The sequence below is a fragment of the Ranitomeya variabilis genome, chromosome 2 (assembly GCF_051348905.1).
Source record: "Ranitomeya variabilis isolate aRanVar5 chromosome 2, aRanVar5.hap1, whole genome shotgun sequence".
In the NCBI taxonomy this organism is placed as follows: Eukaryota; Metazoa; Chordata; class Amphibia; order Anura; family Dendrobatidae; genus Ranitomeya; species Ranitomeya variabilis.
In genome coordinates this window covers 184,080,233-184,098,461 of record NC_135233.1, presented here as the reverse complement: position 1 = coordinate 184,098,461, position 18,229 = coordinate 184,080,233, and the positions used below count along the sequence as shown (strand labels likewise).

At 44.4% G+C, this 18,229-nt stretch overlaps 1 protein-coding gene across 2 annotated transcripts in view; it reads left to right on the top strand.

Annotated features, from left to right (window-relative positions):
- Positions 1 to 18,229, top strand: part of TRIM67 (tripartite motif containing 67) — a 286,203-nt gene that overhangs the window by 29,664 nt on the left and 238,310 nt on the right. For both annotated transcript variants that reach the window (XM_077283277.1, XM_077283276.1), the window contains exon 2: positions 13,882 to 13,977. In XM_077283277.1, coding sequence (XP_077139392.1) covers positions 13,882 to 13,977 — 96 coding nt within the window. The remainder of the gene's footprint in view (positions 1 to 13,881; positions 13,978 to 18,229) is intronic.

Genomic DNA, 18,229 nt, shown 5'->3' with positions numbered 1-18,229 from the left:
CTAAGTGCCGGAATTGGCGCATCTTAGAAATGCGCCATTTCTGGGGCGGCTGTGAGCTGGTGTTTGTAGCCGGGGGGTACAATATCCATGGCCCCTTCCTAGGCTATGAATATCAGCCCGCAGCTGTCTGCATAGCCTTTGTGGCTATCAATTATAGGGGGGCCCAACGTCGTGTTTTTTTGGGGTCCCCCTATTTTAATAGCCAGTAAAGGCTGTTGTGAATTCCGTTCTTGAACTCCCTCCTGTGGTCATGAATGATACTTCGGCGAGTTCTGTCCATGGACTCCCTCTGGTGGCTGTGAGTGGAACTGCTGGTTCTGAGGTTGCCTCCTCAGCTGCCCTCGTTTGCGGCTGGGTTGGCTTCTCTATTTAACTCCACTCAGATCGTTACTCCATGCCAGCTGTCAATGTATTAGCACTGGTTCAGATCTCTCTCGGATCTTTCTGATGACCTGTCTACTCCAGCAGAAGCTAAGTCCCTGCTAGTTCATTTGTTGTTTTGTGTACTGAATATATTTCTTAGTACTTGCTAAGTTCTTGTCCAGCTTGCTAACATGATATTGCCTTGCTAGCTGGAAGCTCTGGGTTGCAGAGTGGCACCTCAGCACCGTGAGTCGGTGCGGGGGTCTTTTTGCACACTCTGCGTGGCTTTTTGTAGTTTTTTGTGCTGACCGCATAGATCCCTTTCCTATCCTCAGTCTATCTAGTAAGTCTGGCCTCCTTTGCTGAAACCTGTTTCATCCCTGTGTTTGTGACTTTCCTCTTAAATCACAGTTAATATATGTGGGGGGCTGCCTTTACCTTTGGGGAATTTTCTCTGAGGCAAGGTAAGGCTTATTTTCCTATCTTTAGGGGTAGTTAGCTCTTAGGCTGTGAAGAGGCGTCTAGGGAGAGTTAGGTATGCTCCACAGCTATTTCTAGTGTGTGTGTTATAGGATTAGGATTTGCGGTCAGCAGAGTTCCCACTTCCCAGAGCTCGTCCTGCCTTTTAGTTTAACCATCAGGTCATTCCAGGTGCACCTAACCACCAGGTCCATAACAAAAAGGCTAAATATACAGCTTTGAGCTGATATTCATAGCCTGGGAAGATCCATGGTTATTAACCCCTTCCTAGGCTATAAACATCGGCCCCCAGTCGCTAGCTTTTAGCCATGTGAGGGCTTATTTTTTGCGACACGAGTTATACTTTTGAACGACACCATTGGTTTTACCATGTCGTGTACTTGAAAACGGGAAAAAAGTTCCAAGTGCGGTGAAATTTCAAAAACAGTGCAATCCCACACTTGTTTTTTGTTTGGCTTTTTTGCTAGGTTCACTAAATGCTAAAACTGACCTGCCATTATGATTCTCCAGGTCATTATGGGTTGATTGACAACAAGCATGTCTAGGTTCTCTTTTATCTAAGTGGTTAAAAAAATTCCAAAGTTTGCTAAAAAAAATAATAAAATAAATAGCGCAATTTTCCGATACCTGTAGCGTCTTCATTTTTCGTGATCTTGGGCTGGGTGAGGGCTTATTTTTTGCGGCCCGAGCTGACATTTTAAATGATACCACTTTTGTGCAGATATGTTCTTTTGATCGGCTGTTATTGCATTTTAATGCAATGTTGCGGTGACCAAAAAAACATAATTCTGGCATTTTGATTTTTTTATCGCTACGCCGTTTACCAATCACGTTAATTCTTTTTTATTGATAGATCGGGTGATTCTGAACCCGGCGATACCAAATATGTGTAGATTTGATTTTTTTTTTAATTGTTTTATTTTGATTGTGGCGAAAGGGGGGTGATTTGAACTTTCATATTTTTTTATTTTTTTGTAATGTTTTTAAATACTTTTTTTTTTCTACTTTTGGCATGCTTCAATAGTCTCCATAGGAGGCTAGAAGCTGCCATGGGGTGATCACCTCTGGCTACATAGAGGTGTTGCTCAGATCACCTCTATGCAGCAGAATTACAGGCTCGCTATGAGCGCCGACCATAGGGTGGCGCTCATAGCAATCTGCCATCAACAACCATAGAGGTCTCGAGCAGACCTCTGGTTGTGATGGTAACGCAGTGAAGACCCCCGATCACGTGACCGGGGTCGTCGCTGTGCAAGCAATTGTTCAGCCAGCATTGACGTACTCCACTTTCCCTGATACCTTTTCTCCATCAGCGCAATGTCTTGGTGAAATCTTTCACCGTGTTCATCGCTAACGGCAACAAGATTGGCTGGAAAAAAGTCCAAGTGAGAATGTAGAAAATGCATTAACAGAATATTATAACAGAATATTATAATGTTTTGTATCATTTCTCAAAAACCATTCGTGATAGGAAAATTCTGAAGTCATTTCTGAAATCAGCATGAAAAAATCTATCAGGAACACTCACAATTGTCCTAGGGACAAAACCTTTGTAACACAGTGTAATAGATACACTACCATTCAAAAGTTTAGGGTCACCCAGACAATTTTGTGTTTTCCATGAAAACTCATACTTTTATTAATCAAATGAGATGCCAAATGAATTGAAAATGTAGTCTAGACATTGACAAGGTTCGAAAAAAAGATTTTTATCTGAAATAATAATTTTCTCCTTCAAACTTTGCTATTGTCAAAGAATGCTCCCTTTGCAGCAATTACAGCATTGCAGACCTTTGGCATTCTAGCACATAATTTGCTGAGGTAACCTGGAGAAATGTCACCCCATGCATCCAGAAGCCCCTCCCACAAGTTGGTTTGGCTTGATGGGCACTTTTTGCGTACCATACGGTTAAGCAGCTCCCACAACAGCTCAATGGGGTTGAGATCTGGTGACTGTGCAGGCCACTCCATTACAGAAAGAATACCAGCTGTCTGCTTCTTCCCTAAATAGTTCTTGCATAATTTGGAGGTGTGCTTTGGGTCATTGTCCTGTTGTAGGATGAAATTGGCTCCAATCAAGCGCTGTCCACAGGGTATGGCATGGCGTTGCAAAATGGAGTGATAGCTCTCCTTATTCAAAATCCCTTTTACATTGTTCAAATCACCCACTTTACCAGCACCAAAGCAACCCCAGACCATCACATTACCTCCACCATGCTTAACAGATGGCGTCAGGCACTCTTCCAGCATCTTTTCAGTTGTTCTGTGTCTCACAAATGTTCTTCAAACACCTCAAACTTGGATTCGTCTGTCCATAACACTTTTTTCCAATCTTCTTCTGTCCAATGTGTTCTTTTTCCCATATTAATCTTTTCCTTTTATTAGCCAGTCTCAGATATGGCTTTTTCTTTGCCACTCTGCCCTGGAGGCCAGCATCCCGGAGTTGCCTCTTCACTGTAGACTTTGACAGTGGCATTTTGCGTGTACTATTTAATGAAGCTGCCAGTTGAGGACCTATGAGGCGTCAATTTCTCAAACTGCACACTCTAATGTACTTGTGTTGTTGCTTAGTTGTGCAGCGGGGCCTCCCACTTCACTTTCTACTCTGGTTAGAGCCTGTTTGTACTCTCCTCTGAAGGGAGTAGTACACACCGTTGTAGGAAATCTTCAGTTTCTTGGCAATTTCTCGCATGGAATAGCCTTCATTTCTAAGAACAAGAATAGACTGTCGAGTTTCACATGAAAGTTCTTTTTTTCTGGCCATTTTGAGAGTTTAATGGAACCAACAAATGTAATGCTCCACATTCTCAACTAGCTCAAAGGAAGGTCAGGTTTATAGGTTCTGTTATCAGCCAAACTCTTCAGCTGTGCTAACATACTTGCACAAGGGTTTTAAAGGTATTCTAACCATCCATTAGCCTTCTTACACAGTTAGCAAACACAAAGTACCATAAGAACACTGGAATGATGGTTGTTGGAAATGGGTCTCTATTCTCCTATGAAGATATTGCATTACAAACCAGACGTGCAGTTAGAATAGTCATTTACCACATTAACACCCATAGGGGTGGAGCCGCATATTCATCACTGTAATGAGCGGCACCACGTGACCGCTCATACAGGAAGAAGCTGCGGCGCTTAGAGGAAGTATCGAGGGAGCCGAGTGAGTATTTTGTTTCCAGCGGGCGGGCGCACAGGTGGTGGGATGGGGGTGGTGACAAGGATCTTTATTTTAAACACAAAAAAAATAAAAAAAACAATGATTTTTCATTCCTTCTCTCCAGCGAACGCCGCTGGGAAGAAGGAATGAATTCCGGCTTCAGCACCAGATGCAGGGGACAGCGCTTATCTCTAGCGCTGTCTCCTGCACGGTCCGTGTGGTACCCAGTCGGCACAGGGGCGGCACACGGCTGCCGCACGTGTGCCAGACTGATGTGCCACGTGAGCTCACGGACACACGGACACGGATAACTCCGGTACCAATTTTTCCGGTACTGGAATTATCTGGACGTGTGGGACAGGCCTAAGGGTGCAGTGATCATACTGACACCATGGGTGTGTCACAGAATTTTATACCATTGGGCAGCCATGTGGAGAGACTCGGGTGGAATTGAGTTCTATTCGCCTATTCAAGTGACTGGGTCTGTGCACATGTCAGTGTGTTTCCACGAACCATGTGTCCGGGGGCAAAACACGCTGACATGTCCGTTTAATAGTGTCAGCATGGGCCACAAAACATCCAGCACACGTGAATACACATAACACACATGGATGTCATCCATGTGACACGCATCGGCGCCGGGGAAGAAGCATTACAGTAAGCGTTGTTCCTCGGCGCAAGGTGCTGAACACGACTCTCATCATTCTCCCCTGTTCTACCGGCGATCGGCATAAGCAGGGGAGAATGATTCTCCCCTGCTTGTGCCAATCGCCGGCAGAACAGGGGAGAATGATGAGAGCCGTGTTCAGCACCCGGCGCCAGGGAACAGCGCTTACTGTAGCGTGAAAGAGGAGTTTTAGTGGGTTTTTATGTTTGGCTGCTGTCACCAGGGCCGTATTTAGAGTTTATGCTGCCCTAGGCACTTTTGGTGCTGCCTCCCCCATTGGTGAGTATGACACTATCGGCAGTGACTTTGGCAAAAATCGCTGATGTTAAAGTAGCCTTTTGCAGCAGATGCGGCAATTTTTTCGCATCTGCTGCCTAACGGATCACTTTCAGCAACACTGCGTTCGGCCTCATTCATTCCCTATGGGACTTGCGGACATGTACGGCACATGCAGTGTTGCCACGATCCGGCAAATGCAGTGCTTGCAGTAATGGAAAAAAGACGCTGCTAGCAGTGTTTTTTTTGTCTCACCGCAAGTGCAAAACCACAAGTTCCGCACATGTCGACAAGTAGCCATCACTACCTGTCCCTGCACATTGCTAGCTCATCCCTAACCATCCCTCTCTGACCTAAAACTACACTATAAAGCTTTACAAAAACAATTTATTAACTAACATATTCCTCTGATAATGAGGGCTCCAGGCTATGGCGCAGACTGGGATGGGCAGTCTCCGGGTCTCCATTCTCTCTCTGTGCACACCCTCAGTCCCTGCCTCATTGCCTGTGCTGCACTGTGCACAGACATCCCTCCACCGGACCCTGTAATCACCGCTCGCAGTAGCATACCGGCAGAGGTGTATCTAGGTTTTCTGGCACCCGGGGCAAGAATTAATTTTGGCTCCCCCCTTCCCAAGGACATATGCGATTTGCACACTCAGTCATGTGCCCACAAGCTCCCCTCCCTAATGCTCTCAATGTTCAGTGAAAAACTGAGAGAAGCAGGAAGAGAAGCTCGGTGTCACAGGACCATAAGTATGAAAATCGCATATGAGTGAAGTGTCCATGTGATGACTACTGGAACCTGCAGAGCTGAATCCTGACATCGCAGGCTTCTGAATTCTCACAACTAATGCACTGCACACTTTTAGGATTCTCCCTTGCCGGTGGACAGTCATGTCAGCACAAGCATGTGATTGTATACCTCTGACCACATTCCAACTAGACGTGCCCGGCCTCACTTAGTTCATTTTCATTGAGTGAGGTCACACATGTCTAGTCAGCGCATGACTACATGTATGTAAATCGCCAGCATGAGAGAATCCTGACAGCGTGCAGTGCGCACTGTGAGAATTCAGCAGTCTGCGGTCACAAAAAATGACTGCAGACTCATTACAAACCTGGACATTCCCTTTATCGTTCCTAACATAAATAAAAACATGAGAATTACCATATGTAGTAGAGTATAAGCCGTCCCGAGTATAAGCCGAGACCCCTAATTTTGCCACAAAAAAATGGGAAAACTTATTGACTCGAGTGTAAGCCTAGGGTGGGAAATGCAGCAGCTACTGGTAAATTTCAAAAATAAAAATGAATACCAATAAAAGTAAAATTAATTGAGACATCAATAGGTTAAATGTTTTTGAATATCCATATTGAATCAGGAGCCCCATAAGATGCTCCATACAAAATACGTCCCATATAATGCTCCATAAAGTTCATGATGGGCCCCATAAGATGCTCCATACAAAATACGCCCCATATAATGCTGCACAAAGGTTAATAATGGCCCCATAAGATGCTCCATATTAAAATATGCCCCATATAATGCTGCATAAAAGGTTAATGATGGCCCCATAAGTTGTTCCATAGAACAATGCCCCATATAGTGCTCCATAAAAGTTGATGGCCCCATAAGATTCTTCATAGAATAATATGCCCCATATGCTGCTCCATAAAGGTTGATGGCCCCATAAGATGCTCCATAGAATTATATGCCCCATATAATGCTACACAAAGGTTAATAATGGCCCCATAAGATGCTCCATGAAATTATATGCCCCGTATGGTGACCCATAAAGGTTGATGGCCCCATAAGATGCTCCATAGAATAATATGCCTCCGTATGCTGCTGCTGCGATTAAAAAAATAAAAATGATATACTCACCTGGCTAGGTGCCGGTGTCCTGAGCAGGCGGGGACACCGGCGCGCTATGGGGGCCAGGTGCCGGAGTCGCTGCTGGCTCAGGCCCCCGGCACTTGCGATATTCACCTGTCCCCGTTCCACCGCCACGCGCCTCTGTGTCTTCCGAGTCTCTGCAGTGACTGTTCAGGCAAAGGGCACGCACTTAACACGTCATCGCCCCCTCTGGCCTGAACGTCACAGCCAAAGGACGCGAAAGACACAGCCCAGCGGTGGAACGCGGACAGTTGAATATCGCATGGCTCACCCTCCCCCTTATTTTCACTCTCCTGGCTAAGTCTCTGCAATTCCCTGCTTCGTCCCGGGGCCTGCAGCTCCTTCCAGTGTTAAGTGGTCACATGGCACCACTCATTAAAGTAATAAATATGCGCTCCACACCTATGGGAGGAGGGCGAGTATGATGTCTTCAAGAAGATGACCCCGGCCTTAAAAAAAAAAACTTGCTCAGGTGCCGCATCCTGGCACCCTAGGCACATGCCCTCAAGTGCCTAGTGGCAAATACGGCCCTGGCTGTCACACACTAAAAGACGGTTTTTATTGCAAAAAATAGTTTTTGCATCACCATATTTTGAGAGCTATAATTTTTACATATTTTGGTCCACAGAGTAATGTGAGGTTTTGTTTTTGCGGGACGAGTGGACATTTTTATTGGTACCATTTTTGGGTACATGACGTTTTTTTGATCGCTTTTTATTCTGATTTTTGGGAGGCAGAATGCAAAAAAACAAGAAATTCATGAACTTATTTGGGGGAGGCGTTTATACCGTTCCACGTGTGGTAAAATTGATAAGGCAGTTTTATTCTTCGGGTCAGTACGATTACAGCGATACCTCATTTATATCATCTTTTTTGTTTTGGTGCTTTTATACAATAAAAACTATTTTATATAAAAAATAATTATTTTTGCATCGCTTTATTCAGAAAGCTGTAACTTTTTATTTTTCCGGTGATGGAGCTGTATCGGGGCTTTTTTTTTGCGGGACAAGATGACATTTTCAGTGGTACCATGTTTATTTATATCTGTCTTTTTGATTGTGTGTTATTCAACTTTTTTGTTCGGCAGCATGATGATAAAGCATTGTTTTTTGCCTTGTTTTTTTTTCTGGTGTCCATTAAAGGGGTTAACTAGTGGGACCATTTTATAGGGCGGGTCATTACGGACGCGGGGATACCAAATATGTGTACTTTTTTTGTTTAGATTTTTTTTTCACTCAAATATTTATTTATTGCTAGAATAAATATTGATTTTTTATTATTATTTTGTATTATTTTTTAAATATTTTTACAATTATTTAAAACTTAGCATGCAGATCTGCATGTTATAGAAGCTGTCATCGCTGCATGTATTTTACACTGACCTGAGAGACTTCCTGGTCATCACTGTGCATGACATGAGGTCTCTCAGCTCTGGAGACCAGGATGTCGTCATGACGACACCGGGTCTCCGTGGCAGCGATCGGGACCCTGGGGCGTGCTGCGGGGTCTCCGATCCAAAGGCAAAGGGGTTGTCAGCTCCTGTGCCGGCTGCGGAACACTGCAATCATGTTTGATTGCAGTGTTTCGGGGGTTAAAGGTAAGCCTGCAGCACTGTAAGTCAGATCGGTGATCTGACAGAGTGCTGTGCAAACTGTCAGATCAGCGATCTGTGATGTCCCCCCCTGGGACAAAGTAAAAAAGTTTAAAAAAAAAATTCCACATGTGTAAAAAAAAAATTAAAAAAAAATAATTCCTAAATAAAGAACAAAAGAATTATTATTCCCATAAATACATTTCTTTATCTAAATAGAAAAAAAAAACAATAAAAGTACACATATTTAGTATCGCCGCGTCCGTAACGACCCGACCTATAAAACTGTCCCACTAGTTAACCCCTTCAGTGAACACCGTAGGAAAAAAAAACAAAAAACAAGACAAAAAACAACGCTTTATTATCATACCGCCGAACAAAAAGTGGAATAACACGCGATCAAAAAGACGGATATAAATAACCATGGTACCGCTGAAAACGTCTTCTTGTCCCACAAAAAACGAGCCGCCATACATCGTCATCTAAGAAAAAATAAAAAAGTTATAGTGCTCAGAATAAAGCGATGCCAAAATAATTATTTATTCTATAAAATAGTTTTTATCGTAGAAAAGCGCCAAAGCATAAAAAAATTATATAAATGAGGTATCGCTGTAATCGTACTGACCCGAAGAATAAAACTTCTTTATCAATTTTACCAAACGTGGAACGGTATAAACGCCTCCCCCAAAAGAAATTCATGAATAGCTGTTTTTTTGTCATTCCGCCTCACAAAAATCGGAGTAAAAACTGTCACGTGTCCGAAAATGTTACCAATAAAAACGTCAACTCGTCCTGCAAAAAACAAGACCTCGCATGACTCTGTGGACCAAAATATGGAAAAATTATAGGTCTCAAAATGTGGAGACGCAAAAACTTTTTTGCTATAAAAAGCGTCTTTTAGTGTGTGACGGCTGCCAATCATAAAAATCCGCTATAACAAATGCTATAAAAGTGAATCAAACCCCCCTTCATCACCCCATTATTTAGGGAAAAATAATAAAATAAAAAAATGTAGTTAATTCCATTTTCCCATTAGGGTTTGGGTTAGGGTTAGGGATAGGGTTAGGGTTAGGGTTAGAGTTAGGGCTAGGGTTAGGGCTAGGGTTAGGGTTGGGGCTAGGGTTGGAGCTAAAGTTAGGGTTAGGGTTGGGGCTAAATTTAGGGTTAGGGTTGGGGCTAAAGTTAGGATTAGGGTTTGGATTACATTTACGGTTGGGATTAGGGTTGGGATTAGAGTTAGGGGTGTGTCAGGGTTAGGGGTGTGGTTAGGGTTACCGTTGGGATTAGGGTTAGGGGTGTGTTTGGATTAGGGTTTCAGTTAGAATTGGGGAGTTTCCACTGTTTAGGCACATCAGGGGCTCTCCAAACGTGACATGGTGTCCGATCTCAATTCCAGCCAATTCTGCATTGAAAAAGTAAAACAGTGCTCCTTCCCTTCCGAGCTTTCCCGCGCGCCCAAACAGGGGTTTACCCCAACATATGGGGCATCAGCGTACTCAGGACAAATTGGACAACAACTTTTGGGGTCCTAGTTCTCTTGTTACCCTTGGGAAAATATAAATTTGGGGGGCTAAAAATCATTTTTGTGGGAAAAAAAAGGATTTTTTATTTTCCCGCCTCTGCGTTGTAAACTGTAGTGAAACACTTGGGGGTTCAAAGTTCTCACAACACATCTAGATAAGTTCCTTGGGAGGTCTAGTTTCCAATATGGGGTCACTTGTGGGGAGTTTCTACTGTTTGGGTACATCAGGGGCTCTGCATATGCAACGTGACGCCTGCAGACCAATCCATCTAAGTCTGCATTCCAAATGGCGCTCCTTCCCTTCCGAGCTCTGTCATGCGCCCAAACAGTGGTTCCCCCCACATATGGGGTATCAGCATACTCAGGACAAATTTGACAACAACTTTTGGGGTCCAATTTCTCCTGTTACCGTTGTGAAAATACAAAACTGGGGGCTAAAAATCATTTTTGTTAAAAAAAAAAGAATTTTTATTTTCACGGCTCTGCGTTATAAACTGTAGTGAAACACTTGTGATCAAAGCTCTCAAAACACATCTAGATAAGTTCCTTAGGGGGTCTACTTTCCAAAATGGTGTCACTTGTGGGGGGGTTTAATGTTTAGGCACATCAGGGGCTCTCCAAACGCGACATGGCGTCCCATCTTAATTCCAGTCAATTTTGCATTGAAAAGTCAAATGGCGCTCCTTCCCTTCCGAGCTCTGCCATGCGCCCAAACAGTAGTTTACCCCCACATATGGGGTATCGGCGTACTCAGGACAAATTGCACAACAACTTTTGTGGTCTAATTTCTTCTCTTACTCTTGGGAAAATAAAAAATTGGGGGCAAAAAGAAAATTTTTGTGAAAAAATATGATTTTTTATTTTTACGGCTCTGCATTATAAACTTCTGTGAAGCACTTGTTGGGTCAAAGTGCTCACCACACATCTAGATAAGTTCCTTAGGGGGTCTACTTTCCAAAATGGTGTCACTTGTGGGGGGTTTCAATGTTTAGGCAAATCAGGGGCTCTCCAAACGCAACATGGCGTTCCATCTCAATTCCAGTCAATTTTGCAATGAAAAGTCAAATGGCGCTCCTTCCCTTCCCAGCTCTGCGGTGTGCCCAAACAGTGGTTTACCCCCACATATGTGGGTATCAGCGTACTGAGCACAAATAGTACAACAACTTTTGGGGTCCATTTTCTCCTGTTACCCTTGGTAAAATAAAACAAATTGGAGCTGAAATAAATTTTGTGTAAAAAAAATGTAAATGTTAATTTTTATTTAAACATTCCAAAAATTCCTGTTAAACACCTGAAGGGTTAATAAATTTCTTGAATGTGGTTTTGAGCACCTTGAGGGGTGCAGTTTTTAGCATGGTGTCACACTTGGGTATTTTCTATCATATAGACCCCTCAAAATGACTTCAAATGAGATGTGGTCCCTAAAAAAAAATGGTGTTGTAAAAATGAGAAATTGAAAGAAAACCAAGAAAAAAGGATATGCATAACACTGGGATCAACCATCAAAATAAACAACAACTTTATTAATACAAGGCATATCAAAACAAGACATACAACAAAAAAAATAAAAACATTTAAAAAACCCAAAGAACAGCATTTGGCCAGTAAGCCACATGTTACCCCCCCCCCCAGACAGATGGAAATAAATGCCAATGAGCACCATACAAAGTCTAATATCAAATACAAAACAATGCACATATATACAATTTCAGATATGCAAACTCATCCACTGCCAGCTATACTCTATGGGCTTAAATTACAGCTTTTGTGCAACCTTATCAGTGCTTACAAAATGTGTATAGCACTGCCCAGAAGCCTGGGACTAGGATAACCCCATTCTAAATCAAGGAATACCACACAGAGGCGACCGTACACTTACACAGAGGCATATAGCCCAGAACCCAAAGATAAGAACAAGTCCAGGAGACCTGAGGCTCAAAAAAAGTGCCGGGTAGGGATGAGAAAATGCAATACAAGGTGCTCGTGCTGGGAGGGAATGAAGCCCCACGCGTATCGACGCTACAAGAGCGTCTTCCTCAGGGGAAATGTTCCCTCATTTATTTATAGCTGTGGTGCCCGCTACTTCCTTTGTGTACTAAAAATGAGAAATTGCTGGTCAACTTTTAACCCTTATAACTCCCTGACAAAAAAAAGTTGGTTCCTAAATTGTGCTGATGTAAAGTAGACATGTGGGAAATGTTACCTATTAAGTATTTTGTGTGATATATCTCTGTGATTTAAGGGCATAAAAATTCAAAGTTGGAAAATTGCAAAATTTTCAAAATTTTCGCCAAATTTTGTTTTTTTTTCACAAAAAAAACGCAAGTTATATCGAAGAAATTTTACCACTATCATGAAGTACAATATGTCACGAGAAAACAGTGTCAGAATCACCGGGATCCGTTGAAGCGTTCCAGAGTTATAACCTCATAAAGGGACAGTGGTCAGAATTGTAAAAATTGGCCCGGTCATTAACGTGCAAACCACCCTTGGGGGTAAAGGGGTTAAGGCCCAGGTCACATGGACGGAATAGTACACCTGAGGTTAGAGAGGGGTTAACTAGAGGAATAAAAACATTACTAGAAAATGTGTTACTTTATCCTCATGAGGGCAATTCAGAAATCTCATGCGCGCACACTGGTTTTTTTTTTGTCCTCAGTATTTTGTGCCCTTGCATGGTTTTTGAAGAATAGAGCATGTCACTTTCAGTGTTTTGTCCATGTTTTTCACCCATTAAAAGTAATGGGTGGTGAAAAAGCGCTGCAAAAAACGCAGGTATCAGGTTTTGCTCTGATTTTTTTGTGCCAAAACCACATGAAGTAGATTCAAATATTTTTTTGCACTAAACTTTATCAGGCTGCAGAAGAGACAAATGTAGCAGCAAATAAAACGCACAAAAAAATGCAGCAAAAAACATGAAAAACTTGCGTTTTTGAGGCAGCTTCTTTCCTGACAAGAGAGCAGATTTTGCTGCAGAAAAAAACGTCTCGTGTGAACATAAGCTTAAGCAATTGTAACAGGAGTAGTGGTGGAACCACTGTGCTGTGGACTGAGGAGAGCCTTGAGGGGCATAATTAGGCGAACACCTGACTCCTCATTAGAGCCCCTGATGGTGGGGTTAGACTTGGCTCCAGATGGATGCCAGGTTCTACTCCAGGGCAGACCTTAGACAAAGGGCAGGGAGCTGGAATGGCATCGATAGGGCAAGCTTGGCTGGTACAGGCAGGCATAGCAGGAATACAGGAACAGCAAGTGCTTGCAGGTATGACTGGTATACAGGTGCAGGCAGGTACATCTGGTATACAGGCAGGTAAGGCTGGTATACAGGCTAGTACAGGCAGGTAATGGAAGATAAACTAGGACAGTGGACCAGAGAATTAGGAAGTATGCAAACAAGCAGAGTGAACATGTTTCCTAGGAAGCTCACAACAGGTGGCGGTGTCTTAAATAATAAGTGTCTCCCAGCCATTGGCATGAGCTTTCTCCCTAAGCTCAGTGACCTCAGGAGAAAGCAGCAGGAAGAGCACGCATGGCCTGAGGGCCGGGACGGGGAGTGAGTTGATGTCCCTGCCGGGTGAGTGGAGGATGCTACAGCAATTTCGTAAATGAGAAGAAATGGCCATAGCTGTAGAAGGAATTTTACCATTCAATCCATTGATAGACTTTGTAAGCGTTTTCTCTCTTTATATTCCTTAGGAGGTCTTCTAGTTCTGATTTCTAAAGACAACCTGGCAGTGTTTGATTCCACTTTAGGGTCAGCAAACATGTGTCTTTCCATTTAGGAAGTTACCTTTTGTATGGTTAGACTTGAGAATAGAGAATTGCATGCAAGACATAGCAATGAAGCCTTGAATAGTTCCTTGAATACTAATAGATGGAAATGGTGTTCACATCTGGTATCTTTCATTTTATCTTTTCACAGGCACAGCTTTCTCAAGCTTTGAGCGGAGTTTCTGATAAAGCAAAAGAAGCCAAAGAATTCCTAGTTCAGCTAAAGAACGTACTGCAACAAATCCAGGTATTATCTTTCTGTTCTTTACAGAAGTTCACCCAGACAATCACACAACACACCATGCATTGAGAAAAAAAGACAGAGCTTCCTCTGTTGATCAGTTACTGTTGATTTCCTGTCTGAGGGCTTGTAGAAATCGCAGGAACGCGGGATGTCATCACGGACAGGAGGCAGATCAAGAGTTAAAAGTTTTATTTAACAACAAGCGCACTCCACGTAGGGAGTAATAGGTTGCAGGGTAGTGATAGGGAATGGGACAGAACTGGGAGAGTGGCAGGTTAGGACAGGGACGAGCAATAGTTTAGTAATTAAAGAGGTGAAACTTATCAGACTGTAGTCTTCTTGTGTGTGGCATCTCAGGGTTCCAACTGTGGCACCGACAACAGTGGTACGTGAAGTCTCGATGAAGTCTGTGACGGATGGGGATCCAACAGTGGCACCGACAACAGCGGCGCGTGACGTCTAGACTTAGTCTCTTAGGAGAGAGTAGCTTTCCCATGCCCACGTGTGTCTGGCACGGTACTGGGTCCAATGTGTGAAACCACCGGAACAGGACTTAGCTTCGCGGTGTATACGAATCCTGGGTAGCAGAGCACTGGCCTAGACGCCTGTCTCTCACGGTGTCACACACCTGTGCAGTCTCCGGCGTCAAGTCTGAGTCACCTCCAAGCTCGGAGGATAGCAGGGAATTGCTGGTTAGTCGTCCACCAGCGGTGGACCTGTATGCAGGGGTACTTTCGAGTCGGCCTGCGCAAACGGATTGCTCTGCCCTCACAGCGGACACAGCACCCGACTCACCACTTAGCATTCCTGCCCGGGCTCTGACTCTTTTCCCACACGGAGCGCTATTTATCTCGGCCCCGCCTTCTACAGTCACATGCAAGGGTTCATCCTGGAATGAAAATCTTCCCTTCTGCAACATGGGTGACAGCCCTGGCAGTTACGGAGGCGGCGTGAGAAAGGTACCCCCATTCTGGTTCTTCCTCTTACAGGCTCATACCCATCACCGTGAAAAAAAACCAGTCCGATTTCGGTCCTGAAAAATGGGATGAGTGTCATACGAGTGTCATGCGATTTTCATGCAAGTACAATCTGATTTTAACACCTAGCATCCGATTTACATCAGTTTTATATGTGAATGTGATCCAATTGAAATGCATTTTTAACATGAGCTTTTACATAGAGCAAATCTCTGTCATTTACACATCATTTTCCAAGGAAATATTCTTCAAGATATATATGAATCAGTAGCGTAGCTACCGGGGGGGGGGCAGAGGGTGCTGGCGCCCCGGGCCTGGTGCTCTGAGGTGGCCCACCCGGAGCTACACTACTGTAACTGTATAGGCGCTATGCTACGCTCCTTCTCCCATCATCCCCTTGTCAGTGTCGGCGTCTGACGTCGCCGACACTGACAGCAGGCGAGATGACGTCACTGCCCGGCGCCCACTGTCAGGAGATCAGCGGGAGCAGCGCAGGAACCAGGAAGAAGAGAGGTGAGTATTTATTTATTTCTTTATGGGTGCTGCTGCCTTATTACAGGGTCTGCCTGTGGGGATCTGCCGCCTTATTACAGGGTCTGCCTATGGGGGTGCTGCCTTATTACAGGGTCTGCCTATGGGTGGGCTGCCTTATTACAGGGTCTGAGTATGGGGGTGCTGCCTTATAATGGGGCTGCCTTTTTACAGGGTCTGAGTATGGGGGTGCTGAATTATTACAGAGTCTGACTAAGGGAGCTGCCTTATTACAGGGTCTGATTGTGGGGGTGCAGCTTTATTACAGAGTCTGCCGCCTTATTACAGGGTCTGCCTATGGGGTCTGCCTTATTACAGGGTCTGCCTATGGGGGTGCTGCCTTATTACAGGGTCTGACTATGGGGGCTGCCTTATTACAGGGTCTGCCTATGGGGGTGCAGCCTTATTACAGGGTCTGACTATGGGGGCTTCCTTATTACAGAGTCTGACTGTGGGGGTGCTGCCTTATTACAGGGTCTGCCGGCTTATTACAGGGTCTGCCTATGGGGGTACTGCCTTATTCCAGGGTCTGCCTATGGGGTGCTGCCTTATTACAGGGTCTGCCTATGGGGGTGCAGCCTTATTACAGGGTCTGACTATGAAGGCTGCCTTATTACAGAGCCTGACTATGGGGGTGCTGCCTTATTACAGGGTCTGCCTATGGGGGTGCTGCCTTATTACAGGGTCTGCCTATGGGGGGCTGCCTTATTACAGGGTCTGAGTATGGGGGTGCTGCCTTATTACAGAGTGACTAAGGGGGCTGCCTTATTACAGGGTCTGACTATGGGGGTGCTGCCTTATTACAGGGTCTGCCGGCTTATTACAGGGTCTGCCTATGGGGGTACTGCCTTATCACAGGGTCTGCCTATGGGGTGCTTCCTTATTACAGGGTCTGCCTATGGGGGCTGCCTTATTACAGAGTCTGACTATGGGGGTGCTGTCTTATTACAGGGTCTGCCAGCTTATTACAGGGTCTGCCTATGGGGGTACTGCCTTATTACAGGGTCTGCCTATGGGGGTTCTGCCTTATACTACAGAGTCTGCCTATGGGGGCTGCCGTATGCTATAGAGTCTGCCTATGGGGAGTGCATTATACTATATTGTGGACTATTTGGTGCATTATGCTACTGTATAAGGAGGTTATCTAGGGGGCCATCATACAGTATGGAGATTACAGTGTGGGGGTCATTATACATTGTTGGAGCCATCAAACAGTTTGGGGGCTACTAAGGAGTCAGTATACTGTGTGGGTTGTACTATACAGTGAGGGGGCATTATACTGTGTATAAGAGAGCATCATGCTGTGTATAGGGGAGCTTTACAGAGGGAGACTCGGGACATTATTAAAGTGGGCACTTATTGTTATAGGGGAACTCAGGTTACTGTGGCTATAAAAGGGGCACACAGGGCAATATTACTTTCTAGGGGGCAAAATATGGGCACTGTTTTCTAGGGCACTTGCACCTGGCATTACTATATTGTAGAGAGTTTAGAATTTAGCTTTAGAATTTAGAGGGCACAGCAGGTGCAGTAATAGGGACACATACGACAGCAGCGGCTCAGTATTGGGGTATCAGGTGCAGTAATAGGGTCACATACTGCAGCGGAGGCTCAGTATTGGGGTAGCAGGTGCAGTAATAGGGACACATACGGCAGCAGCGGCTCAGTATTGGGGTATCAGGTGCAGTAATAGGGACACATACGGCAGCAGCGGCTCAGTATTGGGGTATCAGGTGCAGTAATAGGGACACATACGGCAGCAGCGGCACAGTATTGGGGTATCAGGTGCAGTAATAGGGACACATACGGCAGCAGCGGATCAGTATTGGGGTATCAGGTGCAGTAATAGGGTCACATACTGCAGCGGAGGCTCAGTATTGGGGTATCAGGTGCAGTAATAGGGTCACATACGGCATCAGCGGTTCAGTATTGGGGTATCAGGGGCAGTAATAGGGACACATACGGCAGCAGAGGCTCAGTATTGGGGTATCAGCAGGATGAGGAGTTTGTGCAGGTTGGGGATAGATGGTGATAGGGCTGGAATGTGAGAGGTGAAATGTGTCTTTGTTGTAGTCTCTGCAGACAAGTTGTAGCTGGAAGAAGTTGTCATGTCGGTCTGGGCCAGATGGAAAAGACGGGAAAAATGAACAATTCCATCAGAAAGAACGTCAGCGGTAAGTCATTATCTGTAACTGTGCAGTGATCTCTTACATGTTCTGTAGGGCTGGTATCTACCACTGACCATATGGCGGTAATATCCATATTGGTCTTAACATAGAGATTATCTTCAGTAACAGCGCGGTCATCTGCTGAGGTTCTCCTCCACTATTAGGGCGCGTCACCGAGTTGTAATCAAGGTTACCTGGTTAGGGGCCCACTCAGAAGTTTCGCCCCCCTGAACCAAAAATCTAGCTTCGGATCTGATATGAATAGATAGATAGATACAAAAAAAAAATATATATATATATATATATATAAATATATGAGTGAGATATATAATGAGTGCTTTATGTGTGAAGTTTACTGTACATGTTTTTTTTAATAAATAAATTCCTTTCAGAAAAAAAAAGGTGTGGGATCCCCCATGTCCTTTGAAAAGGCAGCAATTCATCTATCGCATATAGTAAAATCACACTGACAGGTTAAAATAGAATAGATACAGTGGGGAAAAAAAGTCTGCCACCAATTGTGCAAGTTCTCCCACTTAAAATGATGAGAGAGGCCTGTAATTGACATAGGTAGACCAC